Source organism: Rhinopithecus roxellana, chromosome 5 (assembly GCF_007565055.1).
Source record: "Rhinopithecus roxellana isolate Shanxi Qingling chromosome 5, ASM756505v1, whole genome shotgun sequence".
In the NCBI taxonomy this organism is placed as follows: domain Eukaryota; kingdom Metazoa; phylum Chordata; class Mammalia; order Primates; family Cercopithecidae; genus Rhinopithecus; species Rhinopithecus roxellana.
The window spans coordinates 67,892,081-67,910,410 of record NC_044553.1 but is presented as its reverse complement, the minus strand read 5'-3'; the positions used below and the strand labels follow the sequence as shown (position 1 = coordinate 67,910,410).

Here is an 18,330-nt window from a genome sequence, read left to right as displayed (position 1 = left end):
TTTTAAGAGGCAGCCCCCAGCAGCGCTCTCCCCGCCCCCTGTTGCCGGCGCGCGAGGCGGGGGAGCCGGGCTGGAGCCGAGCGCGCGGTCCGCGCGGCCACTGGAGACCAGGCGGCCGGCGGCCGGGCAGGCGGCGGCGGAGCGCGCGGCGGCGTGGCGGCGGATGGGGACGCGGAGCCGGGCGGCTGTGGCTGTGGCGGCGGCAGGGAAGCAGCTGACGGGCCGGCGGCGGCGGCGGCGCTGGCGGCGGTGACTGGTCCAGGCCCCGGCGGCGGCTGCAGCGACGCTGTGGCGGGCTGCGGGCGGGCAGCGTGAGGAGCGGCGGCGGAACGCGGGGTCGCCGGGAACCGAGGGCGCCGGGCCGCCCCCTGCCCAGTCCTTGCAGGCCGCCAGGCCCCCTCCAGCCGGGGCCGTGGAGCACCGGGGCAAAGGCCGGGGCCCCCCCATGAAGGAGCGCGACGCGGTCCCGGCCGAGCGGGGCAAGCCGGCCACCTACACCGGGGACAAGAAGGCGAAGATGGCGGCCAAGACCAACAAGAAGTGGGTCCGGCTCGCCACCGTGTTCGCCTACGTGCTCTCCGTGTCGCTGGCCGCCATCGTGCTCGCCGTCTACTACAGCCTCATCTGGCAGCCGGTGGGCGCCGGGACCTCGGGGGGAGCCGCTGGCCCGCCCCCCGGCGGCTCCAACGCCACCGGCCCGTCTGGGACTTCGGGCGCGGGGGCGGCGGCGGCGGGGCCCAACACCACCGGGTCGTCCCGCCGCGAGGCGCCGCGCGACGCTCCCCCACTGCAGGCGGCGCGGCCGGCGCCTCCGGAGCCCCCTGCGGACAGCTCCCTGGCCGGGCCGCTCGAGCGGCCTCGGGGGCCGGACGAGGACGAGGAGGAAGCGGTGGAGGCGCCCGGGAGTCGTTGAAGCCCTCCGCGCAGGGGGCAGCCGGGAACCATCCTCCCCAAGCCCAGAGGCAGGACTTCGCAGCAGGATGGGGTGGAGAGCCCGCGGGAGTGACCCCCACGGGAGTGAACACCCCCCACACTCCCACCATCGCCGGCTGGCCCCGGAGCGGGAGGCCCGCAGCCAGATCTTCAGCCAAGGGACCACGATTCGCCAGGGGGCTGGGGGTTTGCTGCCCAGGACCGTGCTGCACCAGGGCCCTGAGCCGTAGGGGGATGGGGGGAGGGGTGGGGAGATCCCGGCACCAAACCCTTCTGCGCTGCTCGCTCTGGTGTATCCTACATGCAGGGATGACTGGGGCTTTCCCCCAAGACTCAGGGGAAGGATGGAGCTGTAGGGGCTCTTTTTAAGTAAGCTGAAGCTCTCGAAAGGAGGAGAGCACCAAAAGTAGTGGAGCTCAGGTACGTCAACCTAGTTGCAGTGGCCAGAGATGCATTAAATTTCTAGATCCCTGTATATAGTTGTTGACATATGCACTAGAAGCTATAATCACATAGAATTCTATGTATATCCTCCCACACCCTGGGTAGCTACTGACTGAAGGGGTCAAGCAAGGGCTATTTGCTGTCCCCCAAAGTACACCTGGCCGGAAGGGCACAAACACGGCTTCTTAAATCACTCACGTTCTCCTGTTCCTCTCCTATTTCTGAAATATAAGTTTATGACGTTCTTTCACAAAAGAGTATAATCATTCTTAGACTGTTGACATGGCTGTGGAAAGCCTTAGGAGAAGTAGAAGCAATTTAGGGAGGGTGGGGAATGTACTCATCCCCTTTCCATCGTAGTGCCCCCACCAAAGAGGCTTGTTGCAGCCCTCAGTATCTGGATATGGGCCAGGGAGGAAGGAAGGGAAAGAGCAATGCTGCTGTGCTTCAATCCTGGCCTTCCCCTCACAGAATTCTTTTAGGAAGAGCAAGCTTTTGTAAGTAGAGTGACTGGCAAGTGTTTTTATCTTTTTTTTTTCTGCTCCTCAAAATGTTGTCTTGTTCCGGCAATCACTTTTGCCCCCCCTCTTTCCTGAGCCTGTAGTGACAAAGCCCTGCGATTTGGGATGAAATCTGTTGTGACCCCAGAGCTTTGATCACACACACATCCTCTGGTTTTGAGTAATGCTACAGAATCAGAAAGGCTGGAAGGTGGGCTTCACACTCAGGATTGTGCTTTGAGAGCCAGCTAATAGACTAGCCAAGGGAAGGCTGAATTGGCTGTCTTTACCTTTCCTGATAAGCCCTACTTAAATGCAGCCTGTAATTGTGTAAAGGAGATGAGAAACATCAAGAGAAATATGTGGACATGTGTGTAGCTCTGGGGTAGCAAGAACTAGACTTCGTCAATTTGGATTCCATTTCCTTCTGCCACTTGCTTTTAGGCAATTGAGTGTGGGTAGTGATGAGATATCAAACCCCTTAGTGTTTCTTTTTTGGGAAATGAGGCACTATTTTTTTTAAAAAAAAAAGACAACTTACCCACCTGAGTCCTGAAACAGTTTGTCTCTCCAGTTTTCTGGCCTATACTCTGGTTAGCTCTGATCCAAGTTTACAGGACAACAGCCTTGCTTTAAGCCATGTCCTGTTGTGGGCACGATAATAGCAACTGAGCTGTCACAGCCTACCAGCAGGCTGGTAACACCTCCAAGGTCTCTTGGCTATAGCAGATTTCCTAGCAGCTGACTAGGACTTCAGTCATTGGGAAGCCTGTGAGGCCTTTACATTTTTGGTGTGAGACGGGGAAGAAACATAAAATGCCACTTTATAACTTCAATAATAGCCTGTAATTTATATTTACTGTGTGAATTTTTAGTCCTATATTTTAATAATTTGTAAATTGATCTTTATTCCAAGACTCCTTTGAACTTGTAGAACATCTGGGAATCCACTTCCCTGTCCTCTTCCTGATCCCTGCTTTCTTGACTGTTTAAATCCTCTTTGGGATGGATCAGAGAGTCTAGAGAGGCCACTCATAGTTCCAGCTGCTGGCCTCCTGACTCTCCAAAGCCTTCACTGGAATTGGGACATTTGCTCCAGCCCTAGCTGTGAATATGACCAGAGACATTATTTATAATTCAGCCATTTAAGATATACCTGTACTCAAAAAGTCCTGTATATTTTTTAAAAGTTTTATTTTTCAGGTGAACAAAAATACATCCTAAGAACTCTGCCTAAGCCTGTGTAAGTTGATCATTTCTCTTACTGTGCTTCAAGGGGACGGAGTAGAGGTGGAAGAGTAACTGGTCTGGGATGTGATGGATGGATGGTGATGAATAGGTTGAGGAGGAAAAAACAATTGCCCTGCTGTTCTCAGTGCCTGATGGCTGGAATGCATTGATTAGTGAAGGATGGCAGAATCCATCTTAGTTGGGAAGCAATCCTGGGGTGGGAAGAACAGTGATCTCTAGCTCAGCCACCTTTTGCCAACCTTAAACAGGCTGAGAAAAAGTTCCGCTTTACAGGAGCGAATGCCTAGCTGACAAAGCTAAGGGCCCAGTAAGCATGAATATTAAGATTTACTGCAAACATTTAGCTGGCTAAGCACTGAGGTGAGGATAAGCTGCCTGATAGCATCACTGTCCTCACCTTTCAACCACTGGCCTCTAGATAACTCAAGAAGTGCTAACACCTGAAAGGCAAGTGTGCATCTGTGGTGCATGGTCAGAGTTTTGTCTACCGTGGAGGAGGTAAGAGAGCCAAATGGCTGAGAGGTGTAGGTTGCTTCAAAGGTGAGGCTTTTTTCTTCCCTTCAAGCAAATAAAAAAGATGTGGGTGAAAAGCACAAATATAAGGGATTAGTTATGCTGCAAAATACATGGTAAGCAATTGAGCTCAGCTCATTATTAGACAATGCTGCCCGGTACAAATCTGGAGTGAGAAGCCAGTGTCGTTGGGGCCCCCTGAGGCCTGCACTTCAGCAGAGCTGTTGGGGGGTAGCTACTGTTCTTTTACATTACCTTGTAGTCTGCGGGGAGGCATGGAAAAAGTCCGCCCTTCTTTTATTTCCCTCTTCAGCCTACACAATGACTTTCTGAGAGAGGGCTTGGTAAGGCAGAGCAGAAGGGGAGTGAGAGTTTCCAAGGCTCTTTTTGGTCGGCCCCTCCTTTTTGCAGACAGTGACATGTGGCTTCTACAGCTGCCCACGGTGGCTTCACATGTTGGGCACATACAGCAATATGTACAGTGGGAGCCTGCTAGCGGACGAGACAGCCTGGTTGGCCGAGGAGCAGTGGTCTGAATAGCTTTATTTCCAAGGGTTAGAAATCAGCTACACAATTGTCCATCAAGTTTTAAGCTGGGAAGAAGAGATCTGTGCAAACGGGGTTACTTTCCTTCCATGGCTTTGCACCGGGACTACCAGGACCATTTCTAGGTGTTTGCTTATATTGGAAGTTACGGTGTGCATTCATTTATTCCCTGACAGCCTGAACTTGAAGAGAGAGAAGCCTGTTTTGAAAGTGAAGGTTTTAGGGGTGGAAGATCAGGGAAGGAACCCATTAGGCTGAGTTTGTGAGGGTATCTTCACTTTCCCCATTAATGTTAAGGTACGGTGAAGTGTTTCTCTGAGGTTTTAAGCATAAGAAATATTTCTGTTCCTGACAGCCCTAGATTTCCACATGGTATGAGACCATGTTTTGGAAGCTTTTCTGTCTACCTTGTTTTTCAGTTTTCACTGGGGAATTCTGAGATAGCGTGTTCTTTCGTGGAGTATTTATATCCTGTCTTGAAATGCTGAATGCATAGCATCTACTTGTTTCTACATGTTTCTTTAAGGAGAGCTGAAAGGTCAGGTCACAAGCTTTAGGGCTACCACAGCTATTTAAAAGGGGTAATAATTGTCCTCTCTTTCCTGTCTACAGAGAATGGAGGTATTTCTGGAATTGCAATTCAGTAACAAAAGGGCCACAGCTGTACTTTTTGTTTTCCATCTCCCTCAGTGGAAGGAGAAACTGCAGTGACTTTGCCTGTTTCTCATGACCAGCACTCACTTAGTGCCTGGCAGTGGGTACTCAGAATTTGTTGATCTCTGGGTTGATCAGCACCCAGTGGGTGCTGGGTGCTGATGGAATCAACCTTAGTATCACTGTGGTGTCCCTGTCGTAATCTACTTGCATGCCCGTATCCACAGCCCGTAATCTGGTTCAAGAAGGTGGGTTGCTAAAGAAAACCCCTGCAAATTGTAGCTGCACTGATCTCTGTGGCCTCAGTTTTTTTATTTCCAAGTCGAAGGACTCAGCCTTGGCTTTCCTGTTCTTTCCGGGACTTCTTGCCGGAAGTCCACGGTGGTATTCCATATGGTGCTTAATGGACATGCCGTAGGATATGTGACCTGTTCGTTGTCTCCTAGGTGCCAGCCCTGCAGCCTAATGTTAAGCTATAAACATGCCTGCTCTGTCGACAGTTTTTTGGTTACCTCTGTTTTACTTGCTGACATAGCCTGTGGTTTTCTGCTGCCAGAAAGCCTGTGTTATGCTTTTTGTCCCCTCCAGTGGCTAATTGAAAAAGCAAACAAACAAACTTCTCTTTCCCACTCACCTAGACTCTACCAGGCTTTCCACCCTCAGTGCAGAAACACCCTGCATGGGAGCCACCTGGTCAGCGCTCCTCACTGGATCCTGTGCCCCATTCAATTCTATAAACATTTGTTAAGCTACCACTAAAGGACCAGAAAATTATCCGCAAGGAGTTTACAGTCATGCCCGCAAGACTCCCCTTGTCAAACTACCCTGTTTTCTTCAGTATTCTGTTTTTGCAATAGCTTATCAGTAAAATAGCAGTAAGATTTTAGCTAATATCCGCAGGGATGTTTTCCACGAACCATTACCTTTAATTCAAGAATTTTAGTTTAGTTTAGATCTTTATTTGGTGTCTACAGTGTTCTAAGTGAACCTCAAAACTCCGAAAACCAACTTGTCCAAAAAAAAAAAAAAATTGCATTGATGACCAAGGATTTCCTTTGAAATATATATACCTTTCTCTGCTACCTCGGTGTTCAGAGTCGTTAGCTGAGGTCTCCCCACACTTGTGTCCTGGAGGCCCACCTGCTCCCTCAGCTCCCTGCTGGTAGCCTGGGTAGTGTAGAGTCACGGCAGCCAGGCTTAGAGGTGTAGACAGCTCACAGCATCACAAGGCCCTGGGCAGGGAGACTGTGTGTTCTTGGGAGGGACTCCTGAACTGGAAGATGGGAAGCCTGGGGACTCAACAATGGTGTTGGTTAAGGCCTTTGACCTCTCTCTTTTCTGCTAAATAAATGGGAATTCCTGAGAGCAAATGGAGGTTATAGATCTGAAAGGGCTTTGAGATCTTGGGAATAAAAGTACAATGTGTACACATGAAGTAATATATTTTCAAGGGAATGTCTGTCCCTTGGGCAATATGATGCTGCACAGAAAGAAATGTGAAGGGGGTAGGTGGTAAACATTACACCAGTGTGCCCAGACTAGCAGCATCAGCGTCACCCAGGAATGTGTTAGAATAATGACAGCTTAGGCCACATCCCAGACCAACTGAAGAAGAAATTCAGAAAGCAAAGCCCAGCATTCTGCTTTAACCAGCCTTCCAGGTGATGCTGGTACACACTGAAGTCAGAACCACTGGCCCAGCCTTTTCCTCTGATGCTGTAACTTAGGGGTAGGGTATTTCTGTTTTGACAGATGGTCATCGAGGTGCCTTTTGACCCTTTCTCTTGGTTAAAGCCAGCTGCCCTGCTGGGGAAAGAGGAGACAGTGTCCCTAGTGCTTGTAAGAAAAGGGAAAAAGGCTGCATTGTCCATTATTTTTGACAGTTGCCGCAGAACTTGCCCTGGAGAGCTTGTTAAAAAGGCAGCCCTGAGCGAGTCCCGTCCCTCTCCCGCGAAGGTACTGCTGTGTTTGCCTCACCTCCTGCCCTGAGGCCTGCTGCTTCTTGAGCCAGTCCTTAAAAGGAGCACTGGGTGCCACATTTGTTCTCTCTGGTGCCAGGTCTGTGCTATTTCACTTCCCCGGCGTCAAGTGGGTGCTTAATGAGCAGCTGTGACGTAAGGCCCAGCAGACTTGAGAGAAAGCAGCTGCAGTCCATGCTTTCTGCTGGCTGCTTTCATTCCCTCTCCCAGCCTTGAGTTCTCCCCCTTTGGTGGGGTTGTGGTCAACCGCTGTCAGCCCTTCCTTATGAGCCCTGATAACCCTTGCTCAGAAAGAGATGTGTGTGGGGTGTGTGGACATGGATAAGTGACTTGCAACTAAAGTGACGTGGTGTCTTTAGTTCTCCTATTCCCTTGGCCCCTCCCCTTGATTTAGTCCCTAAAATAAGAAAATACAGCTATATTAGGATTTTTGACAGTTCCTTGTTCTTTTGGGGGGTTTGTGCAATCTTTTCCTGTTCTTGTCCCTGACAGGGTTGGGGCTGGAGTTGACTGGTGGTCCAACATTCCGAACTTGTGCCTTGTTGGATAGCTAGGCTCTCCTGCTTCCAAGGATCCCCAGTTCCTGTCCCTTGACCATAGCAAACTCTAGTCATGCTACTCCTTTGGGTGACAAAACAACTCTGGGACACACAGAGCAAACTCCTCAAGGGGGTTTGTTTCTGGGAAAATAAGCAAGAAACGGTGGCGTGAGTGTGTGAGGTTGCTACTGAGGTAGACAGAAGAGAGGAGGAACCCCTGTGAGCCTCCAGCGCAGCACAGCGTGCAGGGTGAAGGGGGGTAAGTGTGATGGAGCCAGTGAGGAAGGTCAAAGAACACTCATTGGTAAAGCAGGGGCACTGCTCGAGGCTGCGACTCCACTGGACCCCCCCATGGGACTGAAGGAAGCTCACCTGGTGGGCCAGATAAACTTTACAGACCATTCCTTGTTTCCCTGAAAGTGCATTGACCGCCCCCCACCCCCACACCCAGCAAAGATGAGGCTAGAAGAGAACGTAAAGAAAAGGTAGAAAACAAAGAACACAGAGATCACACCAAATCGCTACTTCATTTATTCAACAAATATTCACTGAGTGCCTTCTGTGTGCCAGGCTACTGTTAAGAGAGAATCCAACTCCAACTGCGGGCAGGTATATTTTCCATACTCTTCCCATCCAAGTACTAACCAGGCCCGACCCTGCTTAGCTTACGAGATCGGGAGCATTCAGGGTGGTATGGCCGTAGACTATTTTGGATACTCTTATCTTTAATTTTCTCAGCAACCCTTCAATGTAGGTATCACAAGCCTCATTTTGCAGATAAGGAGACTGAGGCTTTTAGAGGCTAAAATTGACCCAGGTCACCCGGCTGACAGATGGCAGACCTAGGGTTCTGATTCAGTCCATCGGATTCCAAGGCCTGTGCTTGTTCCACCAGGCCACGCTGCCTGTCATCAAAACACATGTCTTTCTTGCAGGCTGGTCTATTGCATTTCCCTCCCGCCATCTGTCAAGAATGGGCCTGGGATGGAGAGGCCTCTGCCTGTTCTGCCCTGCTTGTTTCGAGACCTTAGGTGAAGCCAGCATCTCCCTACTGGCTCCTCCCCTCCTCCTGTGTGCCCTCCTTTTTCTGGGCCCCCAGCCCTATGCCTGGGTTCCTGGCAGCTGTGTTTCATGAAGACCCGCCACCTTGGACGAGTAGTCTTGTCTGTTCATTGGAGAAGAGAAAGGCACCCAAAACGAAGGCTCCCAGCCAGGCCTTTAAACAAAGGAGCCAGGAAGAGGTAGAACCAGCTTCCCATGATGACAAGGTCTGTGGAGGGGTGTCTTACTGCACCTCCCTCCCACTCCATGGCTGCTTCCATCCTAGAGCAGGAGGGGTGGCAACCATCTGGACAGATAGCTGGGGGTTACCACCATAACTACCACTTCCCTTATCTTGAAGAAGAGCTCTCCTTTTTTGAGAAGAGCTCAAAGTTACCTGCCTGCACTACCATCTTCCTGCAATGAAGAGGTCCTGTGCCAGTCTCTGTTCCCTCCAATGCCTATAACTCCTGTGACATCCCTCCTCCTGACATCCTTCTGGATGTCACTCCACGGAGACAAGCCCTACTTCCCCACAGCCCTTCTGCCCAGCCTTCTCTCCTGCTTCAGTCCCATTGTGAGGGCTGAACCGGAGCTCTGCCTGCTTCCTACATCCTCATCGCAGGGTCAGACAAGCCTGGCGTATGCCCCTTCGTGGAGGTGCAGCTGTAGACTTGGCAGCACTGGGTTGGGGAGCAGATTGTGAATCTTATAATTCAGATTCTTGATCACAATCGTTTTTGGAGACATCTGCCTGATGTCTCCAAAATCCAAGGTCTTTGTCTGAACCTCCTCTACCCCTGGCCCCATCCTTTGGGAGTCATGGATTCCTAGGCCAGTGTCACACTCCAAAGCCATGTTCTTGTGACTAGAAGGCAAGAGAAAAACTTGAGCTTGGAGTCTTCGCCTTGGCATAGGTGTGTCTCACGTATATAGGAATGTTTCCAAGCCTTTCCAAAATTCCTCTGAGTAACCCCATACCAAATGCCTCTGCCCCCTTCACTCCATCCCACCCCATCCCTGACCAGCTCTCCCACTGCACTACCAGAAGTTGACACCACCCACTCACTGCCTTCCAAAGCATCTTCCCCAAGTCTCCCACCCAACTCTGAAGCCAGGAAGCCCCCACCACCTGACAGGGGTAGCACTCTCCCATCCCCTACATAGCCAGCCACCAACCTTTAGAGTCTAGAGTCTGTCTTCACTCTCAGCCCTTCATATATTCTAGTCAAAAGCATATATTCTACACATATATTCTACTCAAAAGCATGGTCCAGGAACCAACATGGGCTTCACCTGAAGCCTCTTAGAAATATGAATTCTTGGCCAGGGGTGCTGGCTCACACCTGTAATCCCAGCAGTTTAGGAGGCCAAGGTGAGCAGATCGCTTGAGCCGAGGAGTTGGAGACCAGCCTGGGCAACATGGTGAAACCCTGCCTCTACAAAAAATACAAAAATTAGCCAGGCATTGTGGCACGCCTGTAGTCCCAGCTACTCAGGAGGCTGAGGTGAGAAGATCGCCTGAGCCTGCAGGGTTCGAGGCTGCAGTAAGCCCTGATTGCGCCACTGCACTCTGGCCTAGGTGATACAGCAAGACCCTAACTTAAAAAAAAAAAAAAAAAAGACAAACTCTCAGACCCTCCCCAGACCATCAGAATCTGCATGACTCTTCAGTTAAAATATGAGAGACACGTCTCAAAACAGTCTGGTCTGCTAAAGAGACACCCCTCACCTTCCTGAATAGAGGGGTGAGGTAGAGTTGAGAGCTAGTGAGGAAGGCTGAGCTGGGACCCCACAGTTTAGTCCTCACATTGGGCAGTGGAGAAATCCCAGGGTGGTCCAGACTCTGCCTAGAGCCCCACAGCCTTCAGCAGAGAACAGCAGTCATGGCAGGACCAGAGAGGAGGGGCAAAGGGGACCATGCGGTGAGGTCCACACCAGGGCTCAGGAGCAGAAGGCACACATAACAAGAAAGAAGGGCACCTGCTTGTGCCAAGCAGAGGTGGGAGGGTCCCTTGGAGCTCCTACTGCCATCCTGCCCCCAGCCCTGTAGGGCACCTATGGCCCAGAACAGCTCCCGCCCAGAACAGCCCAGATCTGCCGGATGACTGGCTTTCTTCCCTCCCTCCTGCTGGCAGTCTCCGTCGCCTACCGGCTGGATTACTGGTAGTGGGTGCTCAGGAAATGTTTGTTGAACTGAGAGGAAGCCACAGCTTGTGCGGAGTCCGGATAATTCAGCAGACGTGGGCCTCAGGGGAGGGGTGGGGATGGAGGCTTTGTAGGAAAGACACGTCCTGATGTCATACTTAGCTGGAAGTTGTTTCTCTGTCTGTGGAGTCCCTGTCTGATTCTTGCCTTGGCCTGGCCCTGGTGCTAGTGCAGGGCGGTGGGGAAAGAGGAAGTGGAAAGGGCAGGAAATGACCCTGAGCTGCAGGGCCAGGCCCTTGCCTCCATTCAGGGTGCACGTGACGTCTGACCTGGGTGTGGGGGCCTGGGAGTAATTTCTCCCATCCTGCAGTGGGAGAGGAGGTTGTCCCTCCCCATCCCACCCCATTTCAGAGAGGACTTTCCAGAGATCCTCCTTTTCACTGAGAAGACGTGAGCTCTACTCTTCTTTGCCCAGGCCAGACCCTGCCAGCTGTGTGGCCTCCCCTCCTCCAGGCCTCAGCCACCACTCAGGAGAGGCAGGAGACTAGCACGTGGCTACTGGGATTCCCCTGGTTGGGCATCCTGGGAATCTGGGACTGGGGGAATCCAGCCCGGGCAAGAGGTGAAAGCCTGCAGCTGGAGAGGGAGGCCAGGCCCTGGGGCGACGACAGGGAGCCAGGGGAGCCAGGTGCTGGGTGCCACCAAGCCTTGTTCTCTCGTCATAGTGGAGAGGGCTTGTGGCCTGGGCAGCGGTAGGCCCAGGTCAGGGTGCACCAGCCTCAGATGCCAGGGGAATACACCAGGGGCTGTGCCCGTGTGTGAAAACCCACATGTGCATGGGGATGAGCATGTGAGGTGCAGGGAGGCCACTCCTTGCCCTCACATGGTCGCCGTGCTGGAGACTTTGCCACACTGCTCAGTGACAATGGCGCAAGCCACCAGCAATCACATGGCCGTCATGCGGAGGGCTCTTAACGGAGTGCTTCCCTCTCCCTCTCCCCCGGGGCTCCGCAGCTCCCAGGAGCTGTGTTCAGCATCTTCCTGCAGGGCCAGGGCGCCCTGTCCTGCGCCTCATACCTGCTGTGCCTCTCGGCCCTTGGCTGCCTCCTCTGGGGGGCCGGCTTCTCAGGGCCAGGCCTTGCTGGGCCCCAGCCTTGCCAGACCTGTCTTCTCTGGGCTCTGGGAGCCCTGCTCCTCTCTGTGGCTCAGGGCAAGTCTGGACTTCCAGCTCAGTCTGGTGATCGTTCCACCCCAGGGGCTGCTGCTCAGAGCCCTCTGGCCAAGACACAGGGCTCTCCTGGGCTCCAGGCCTCAGACTGAGCACACACGTGCTCTCCCTAGGCCCAGGGATGCCAGCCCCTCCTACAGAGAGGTCAAGAGGAGCCAAGTCAGGCTCCTGTGGTGAGCAGGGGACTGAGCTGGCTGTGGAAGCCACTGATTCCCGCTTTGGCCCCTCTGGGGATGCCAGGGCTGGGCTGGCTGCAGGGGCGCTCCCCAGTCGGCCCTGCTCCATCCTGCTCTGCTTCTGTTCCTGCTCCTCCTCACTGGGAGTCTCTCTGGTGCTTTGGCTTCCCTGAAACAAGAGAACAGCCCCAGTGGCTGATGAATCTACAGCTCGCGTCCCCAGCCTGCCCCATCCTATACCCAAGTACCTACCTCCTGACTCTCCAGCTCCTCCTTGTCTTCCTTCATATCCCACCTGTAGAAACACAGCTCATGGCACACCCCACCCCACTTCACTCCAGAGCCATGTCCCCCTGCCTGAATATAGGGGTGGGGTGGAGTTGAGAGCCAGCGCGGAAGGCTGAGCTGGGACCTCACGGTTTAGGCCTCACATTGAGCAGTGGAGAAATCCCAGGGGTGATCCAGACTCTCCCTAGAGCCCCACAGCTCTCAGCAGAGAGGAGCAGCCATGGCAGGACCAGAGAGGAGGGGCCTCCACCTCCTCTGGGCCTCCATCTCCTTGCCAAAGAAATCCCTGGGAGAAGCCAAAGCCCAAGGGTCTCAGACTGGGATCAGAGCCAGAATGTAGCTGCAGGATGCTTCTCCCTCCCAAGCCTGACCTTGTTCCCTAAATCCAACTATTTCCTCTGAATGCCATGCACTCTGGGCCTATCCTGGGTCCCCAGCTGCTGTTTATGGCCAAGCTTGCAGCACCTTGAGTTCTGTGGGGACTCCAGGCGTGTCCCTGCCTGCAATGCCTGGGAAAGGCATACCTCACTTCCCAGGGGAAGGGAGCTGCTGTAATTACCACCAGCCTCCCCAGGCACCAGGCTCTCGCTGCAGCCTCTGCTAATGGCCTCTCCCAGCATCTCATTAACCTCTCGCCAGGCAGCAGTCAGCCAGGAGGCAGGGGCCCCAGGGATGGAGCTGGCACCTGGGCCTGTACTGGTCCAGGAAATTGGGACACCCAGATGCCCGTTTTGATTTTGTCCCCGCCACCTGTTACCTTCGGGCCCTGCCAGTCAGCCTCTCCTTGCCCCGGGCTTTGCTGCCTGTGGCTAGTGCCACAGAGGGTCTGCTGGCTTGCCTGCCCCGACCTGCAAGAGATGGTTCACAAGCCAAGGAGAGAAGAGGCCCATAGCAGCCAGCTCCATCTTGAGACCCGGCCCCTCCTCCTCTCCAACTCACCTTTTCCATCAGGGAGCAATGGTGGGGGTTGTAGTTTCCGGTGGCTCCTGGGACCTGACAGGGACAAAAAAGTGGGGAAAAGTGGGGTGACAAAGGATCCAAAACAGGAACACTGGTCCTTCCAGCCTCAGGAAGCTGTCAGTCCTCAGGGCCAGTCATGGGTTTTGCCTCCCCAAAAGCGCCCTTGCCTGGGGGTCAGGAGAGTCGGGTCCTGTGCTAGCTTTGCCACTCTGTGGCTAGGTGTCTGGCCCCAACTCTCAGGCCACAGCTTCTTTATATACAAAACAAGGGGACCAGAAATCCACAGTTGTTTCTACAGTGTGTCTGGGGAAGGACCACCAGGACTTTCACCCATTAGGGACCAGCGCCTCGAAGAGACCCCTGGGCAGGCTTCCACTGAGCCTCCTTCTGGGGCCTCCTGGTCAGAACCTGGACAAGGGCTGTGGGCTCAGAGGGGAGGATGGGAGATCTTGGTGCCCTCCTCTGATAGTGAGGGAGAGGAAGGAAGATGTTCTCCAGTGCTTCCTTTCAGCTCTGAAAATAAGTAAGAAACTGAGAGACAGAGGAAAGAGAGGACAAGGGGGTGACAGATAAACAAAGCCAAGGAGGGAGGGATGAGGGAGGTGTGAGCTCACCCCTTCTGCTGCCTGCCCTGGCTGGGCCTTCTCCGGTCAGCTGGCTGCAGTCCTGTAGCCTGTGTAGACAGATGGAGTCAGGTTGCTGGTGCACAGAAGCTGCTGTGGGCCCCACCCTGACACCCCTCTCCCCCAAGCCCAGGCCCAGAATTGAAGGCAGCAGGGAGATGGTGGGCCCAAGAAAGATGGGAGACCCAGTGTGCACACAGAGCCTTGAACTCTGGGCCCGACCAGAGAGCCCAGCAAGGTCCTCTCCACCCGGAGGAGAGTCCCTGCAGCCCTCCCAGCAGTGCCCGCAGCCAGCTCCACCCCACACCACAGGATCGCCAGCCCAGCAAGCTGCCCAACCCAGCCACCCACGTGGGCTTGGCCTTGTCCAGGTCCCACGGGCGGCGCCAGTCACCCTGTGCGTCTCTGTGCCGGGCGAGGCGGGCTAGGTCGATCTGCTCCCGCTCCTGCTTCCACTGGGCGTAGTCCCAGCCCGCCTCTGGGGGCTCCCCCACCGGCCGGCTCCGGGGCTCCCAAGCACCCTGCAGGGAGAAGACACTCAGCGAAAGGGAGAAGCAGGAAGAGGCTTGGGGTGGGGTCTGGAGACTCAGGTGCTTCCTCTCTCAAGGTTTCCACATCTCCAGCTAAAAATTAGATGTGTTCCAGCTCTCCCATGGAAATGGCTTCCATCCACTTGTTAGTTGTGTGTTTTGCGCAAGTAATTTAACCTCTCTGTGTCTCATTTCCTCATCTGTAAAATGGGGATCTCCATAGCACCAACCCACAGGGTTGTTGCAGGGATATGTAGATGAGCCGGAGTGGGAGGGGCCCTGGAGGCTGTGAGCAAGGGCAAGGACTAGGGGCTGCTGCCACCTAGAGGTCACACCTGGCACTTGGCCAGTCAACTCCACCCTCCGGCCCCTCCTCCACTCCCGTGCCACCAGCAGGGCTAGATAGGGGAGGGGGCTGGATCACATCTCTGGCTTAAACTGTCTCCCACTTCAAGGCCCACCCAAAGTAGAGACTGGCCGGAGAAAGGAAGGAGGAGCAGGAACTCCTGCAGGTGCTCCCTCAGTCACATCCCTGCAGATGAGGGACATATCTGACTCAGCTTCTCTGCCTCCCCTAAGTGAGGACCTTCAGATCCATGTCCCCATCCCCTCTTGAAGACGCACCTTCCGTGCAGAATCCAAGCTGATGGCCACCTGCATGGGGGGGCTCCGGGTCACACGCCCTCCAGGTGACCCCTCTGTGCCTTGGTTCCTTGCTCTGATGGGCTTTTCACTTACAATTCGTTTGGCCTGGGAGGATGAAGATGGGCAGTGCAGCAGAGTCAGGGAAGAAGAGGCTGCCCGCCGATGCCTGCACTCCCCACCCACCCTGCTCACCTCTGCTTTGTTCTCCATGGTCACAGCCAGCTCCACCAGCTCCCCTAAGCAGAAAGTACCTCCGTGGTCCTCAGCATCCTCATCTTCAAGCATCTCGTTGGTCACTCCGGGTCCACAGGTGCCCCTTGCCCAGTTCCTGCTAACCACCCGCTTTTCCTGCAGAACGAAGACCCTCAGGCCACATGAGCAGTGCTGGGCAGGACCTGGGTACTGGGTCCTCTCGGTGGTTCCCCAGGCCTGGGTTCTAACCCCAGCCCTCCCTGCATTCCCCACAGAGGAGCTGACTCCCACAGGCTGTTCACATGCCAATGGCATGAGGTTATCCAGGGCCCAGGGCCACCCAGAGGCCCAAGATGCCACAGTGGCCCCCGTCATCTCTGAGCTGGGAAACCCAGAGCACTCAGACAATGGGTCTCTGTCCCTCAGACACTGCTCCTGGCATTCAGCCCCAACTTCTCTGTCCCCCACTTCCTGCAGGGTTTTAGCCCCTGGGGCTTGAGGTTTAGGAGTGACGTGTGCTGAGTGGCCTGTGCTTTGTGGCGTAGGCGCAGGGCTGTGGACGGGAAAAGGGTATAAGGAGGCTTCTACTGGGGGTAGGGGAGCTTTCAGCTGTGGCCCTTTGGTGGGGACAGCAGTGGTTCTACTGCAGGAGGTTGGGAGCTGACGGATGCACCCCGGAACAGTTAGTAGAAGAAGGGAACAGAGGCAGCTGTCTTCCCCTGACGTGGTCTGGGCCTCCACCTGCTTGCTACGAGCCCTGTCTCCCAGGGTGAGGCTTACACCAGGAACTTGGCTGATGGTAACGGTGAGGCCATCGGGCCGGAGGAGTGCTGGTGTGGTCACAGCCATGCCCCCCTGCTCTGCCTGCCGACGGTCCTCCTGGATCTCCTGTGGGAGGGCCCGGGGTCAGCACACGCCATGGCCCCCCAGGTGCACAGAGACACAGACGCTGACAGGCCTACACGGAGAGACACCAGTGGGACACCAGGGGGCAGAGGCGCCACATCACACATCCCCAGGACCCTGACCAAGCCTCTAAGAGGGACCATACCCACCCTACCCCTGGCCCCAGCCCCAGAGGCGCATTCCTGAGCCTGCAGGGAGAGACCATCATGTGTGTGTGCGGCAACCAGGGAGTGGCAGCCAAGCGGGTCCTCCCGGCCCTGTGGCAGCCCACTCACCTGGTACCTGCGGAGCAAGGCCTGGTTCTTCTTGCGCAGGGCAACTATCCTCCGATCCAGCTCTGCGTCCTTCTCCTGCCTGCTCATGGGGGACTCAGCTCTGGCAGGCCCCTGCAGAGGCAGGGAACCCAAGCCCCTGACTTCCGGGTCCCCCTCTCACCAGTCCCCAGCTTTCACATTTTTACCACCCAAGGAACAGATCCCAGACCCACAGCTAAGGTCACCCAGGAAGGAAGGGGATTGCTCGGGGAGATGGCCCAAAGAAGGCCCCAAGCCCCCATTCCAGCTAGGCCTGTCTGCCTGTCCCTGCCTCCTCAGGGGGCTCAGGTCAGGGCCTCATACCCCAAGCCACAGCTCCCAGCACTGGGCTGCCCCTCCCCCAGCTCTCCAGGGAGCTTCACTGCTAAGCAGAGCCTGGAATGGGAGTTATAAATGGCTCTGGCAGCGGAACCTGCCGTGACTGGGAAGCTGCCAGGGGATTCGGGAGGTCGAGGGGGGAGCTCTTTGACTCCCAGATCCACAACCAGAGAAAAAGGAGAGGCCCTGGCTCCGTCCTGGGCTCTCAGGCCCTGGACCCCACACCCAGGCCTGTGCCCAGCCTGGAGGAAAGAGCCGCTCCCACAGGCCCAGCCTCTCCAGGCCGAAAGCTGCTGGTAGTCGGGGCGGAGAAAGCCAGCTCCCCTGGCGGCCCCAGCCCGGGAGTCACCCTGGGCAAGCCATGTCTCTGCATCAAGATTCCAGGTTCCTCCCTGTCTGGATGCAGGGTCTCTGTTGTGACCCATCTAGTCACAGCCCTCTTTCTCCCAGCCCCAGCTGTCCCCAGCTGCCCCCAAAGGGTGGCTGCCTGGTATCCCAGCCCCCTCCCAGTCCCAAGAAGCCCCCTGCCAAAGGCAGACTGCCACTCACAGCCGAGTGCATGGCAACAGCGGGCACCGACAGAATTCCAGAGCAGCCCCTGGGGAGCCAGAGTGGGAAGAAAGCTGGAGCCACCGGAGCCGGGCCTCTGCCGGCCTCTCCCTGCCGGCTTCGCTGCTCAGCACACGAGATCATGTTGTGATTACAAAAGACTCCTCTGGGCTCCCCGCCAGGAACGTCGGGCCGCCACCCCCACCCTTCCACTCTCAGAGGGCGAGGACCAGGGCACTGGCAGCTGGCTGGTCCTGTCTAGCACCTCTCCCTGCCCCACCCCAGCGTCCCCAGACAGATTGGTAAGGACTTCTCCCTGGTGGGTCAAGCCCACACAGGGGGCCTGGCTGCCTGGGCCCCAGCAGGACCCTAGCCTGGGCCTGCCTGCAGACAAGATGGACAGCCAGCGTAGGCCTCTGTGCCTCCCATGAGTAGAAAAGGCCTACAGCACACAAACGCAGCTCCCCTCTCCTGCTCCTTCTCCTCATCAACCTTGGTTTAAGTAATTCAAAGGGATCAAGAAGCTTACCTCCCCTAGACCACCAAGTACTACCACATCCCTAAAATGACAACACTAGTCATTCATTCTTTTAGGTTGGACATTGTCTTCTCTGTGCAGTCATGCACCATATAGCGACATTTCACTCAACAATGGATCACATATATAATGGTGGTCCCATAAGATTATAATGGAGCGAAAAATTCTTATGGCTTAGTGACATTGTAGCCATCATACCATAATAGCACAAGGCACTACTCATGTGCTTATGGCGATGCTGGTGTAAACAGACCTACGGCATGCCAGTCATACAAAAGTATGGCACATACAAGTATGCGCAGTACAGAATACCCGATAATGATAATTAACAATTATGTTACCGGCTTATGTATTTACTATACTACAGTTTTTATCATTATTTTAGAGTATATTTCTTCTACTTACAACAACAAAAAAAAAGTGTACTGTAAAACCACCTCAGGCAGGTCCTTCAGGAGGAATTCCAGAAGGCATTGTTATCATAGGAGATGACAGCTGCAGGCCTGTTAATGCCC

General features: G+C 54.8%; 2 protein-coding genes across 3 annotated transcripts; one reads left to right on the top strand and one right to left on the bottom strand.

The window, feature by feature from the left end:
* Nucleotides 1–105: 105 nt before the first annotated feature.
* On the top strand, nucleotides 106–3,114 carry INAFM2 (InaF motif containing 2). The gene has a single exon (XM_030931185.1). The coding sequence runs from the start codon at nucleotides 446–448 to the stop codon at nucleotides 911–913; it is 468 nt and encodes a 155-aa protein (XP_030787045.1). The 5' UTR covers nucleotides 106–445; the 3' UTR covers nucleotides 914–3,114.
* Nucleotides 3,115–7,867: 4,753 nt separating this feature from the next.
* On the bottom strand, nucleotides 7,868–17,431 carry CCDC9B (coiled-coil domain containing 9B). Of its 2 annotated transcripts, none has more exons than XM_010359773.2 (11): nucleotides 17,278–17,431; nucleotides 16,372–16,482; nucleotides 15,971–16,078; nucleotides 15,191–15,346; nucleotides 14,978–15,103; nucleotides 14,175–14,344; nucleotides 13,815–13,873; nucleotides 13,180–13,233; nucleotides 12,998–13,088; nucleotides 12,205–12,247; nucleotides 7,868–12,121 (listed from the first exon to the last, which is right to left on the bottom strand). In XM_010359773.2, exons 1-11 carry the CDS (start codon nucleotides 17,419–17,421, stop codon nucleotides 11,579–11,581), a joined length of 1,605 nt encoding a protein of 534 aa, XP_010358075.2. In that variant the 5' UTR covers nucleotides 17,422–17,431; the 3' UTR covers nucleotides 7,868–11,578. The 2 variants fall into 2 exon arrangements, with proteins under 2 accessions (XP_010358075.2, XP_030787108.1); XM_030931248.1 differs by having other exon boundaries at nucleotides 15,971–16,148; nucleotides 17,278–17,390.
* Nucleotides 17,432–18,330: the final 899 nt, after the last annotated feature.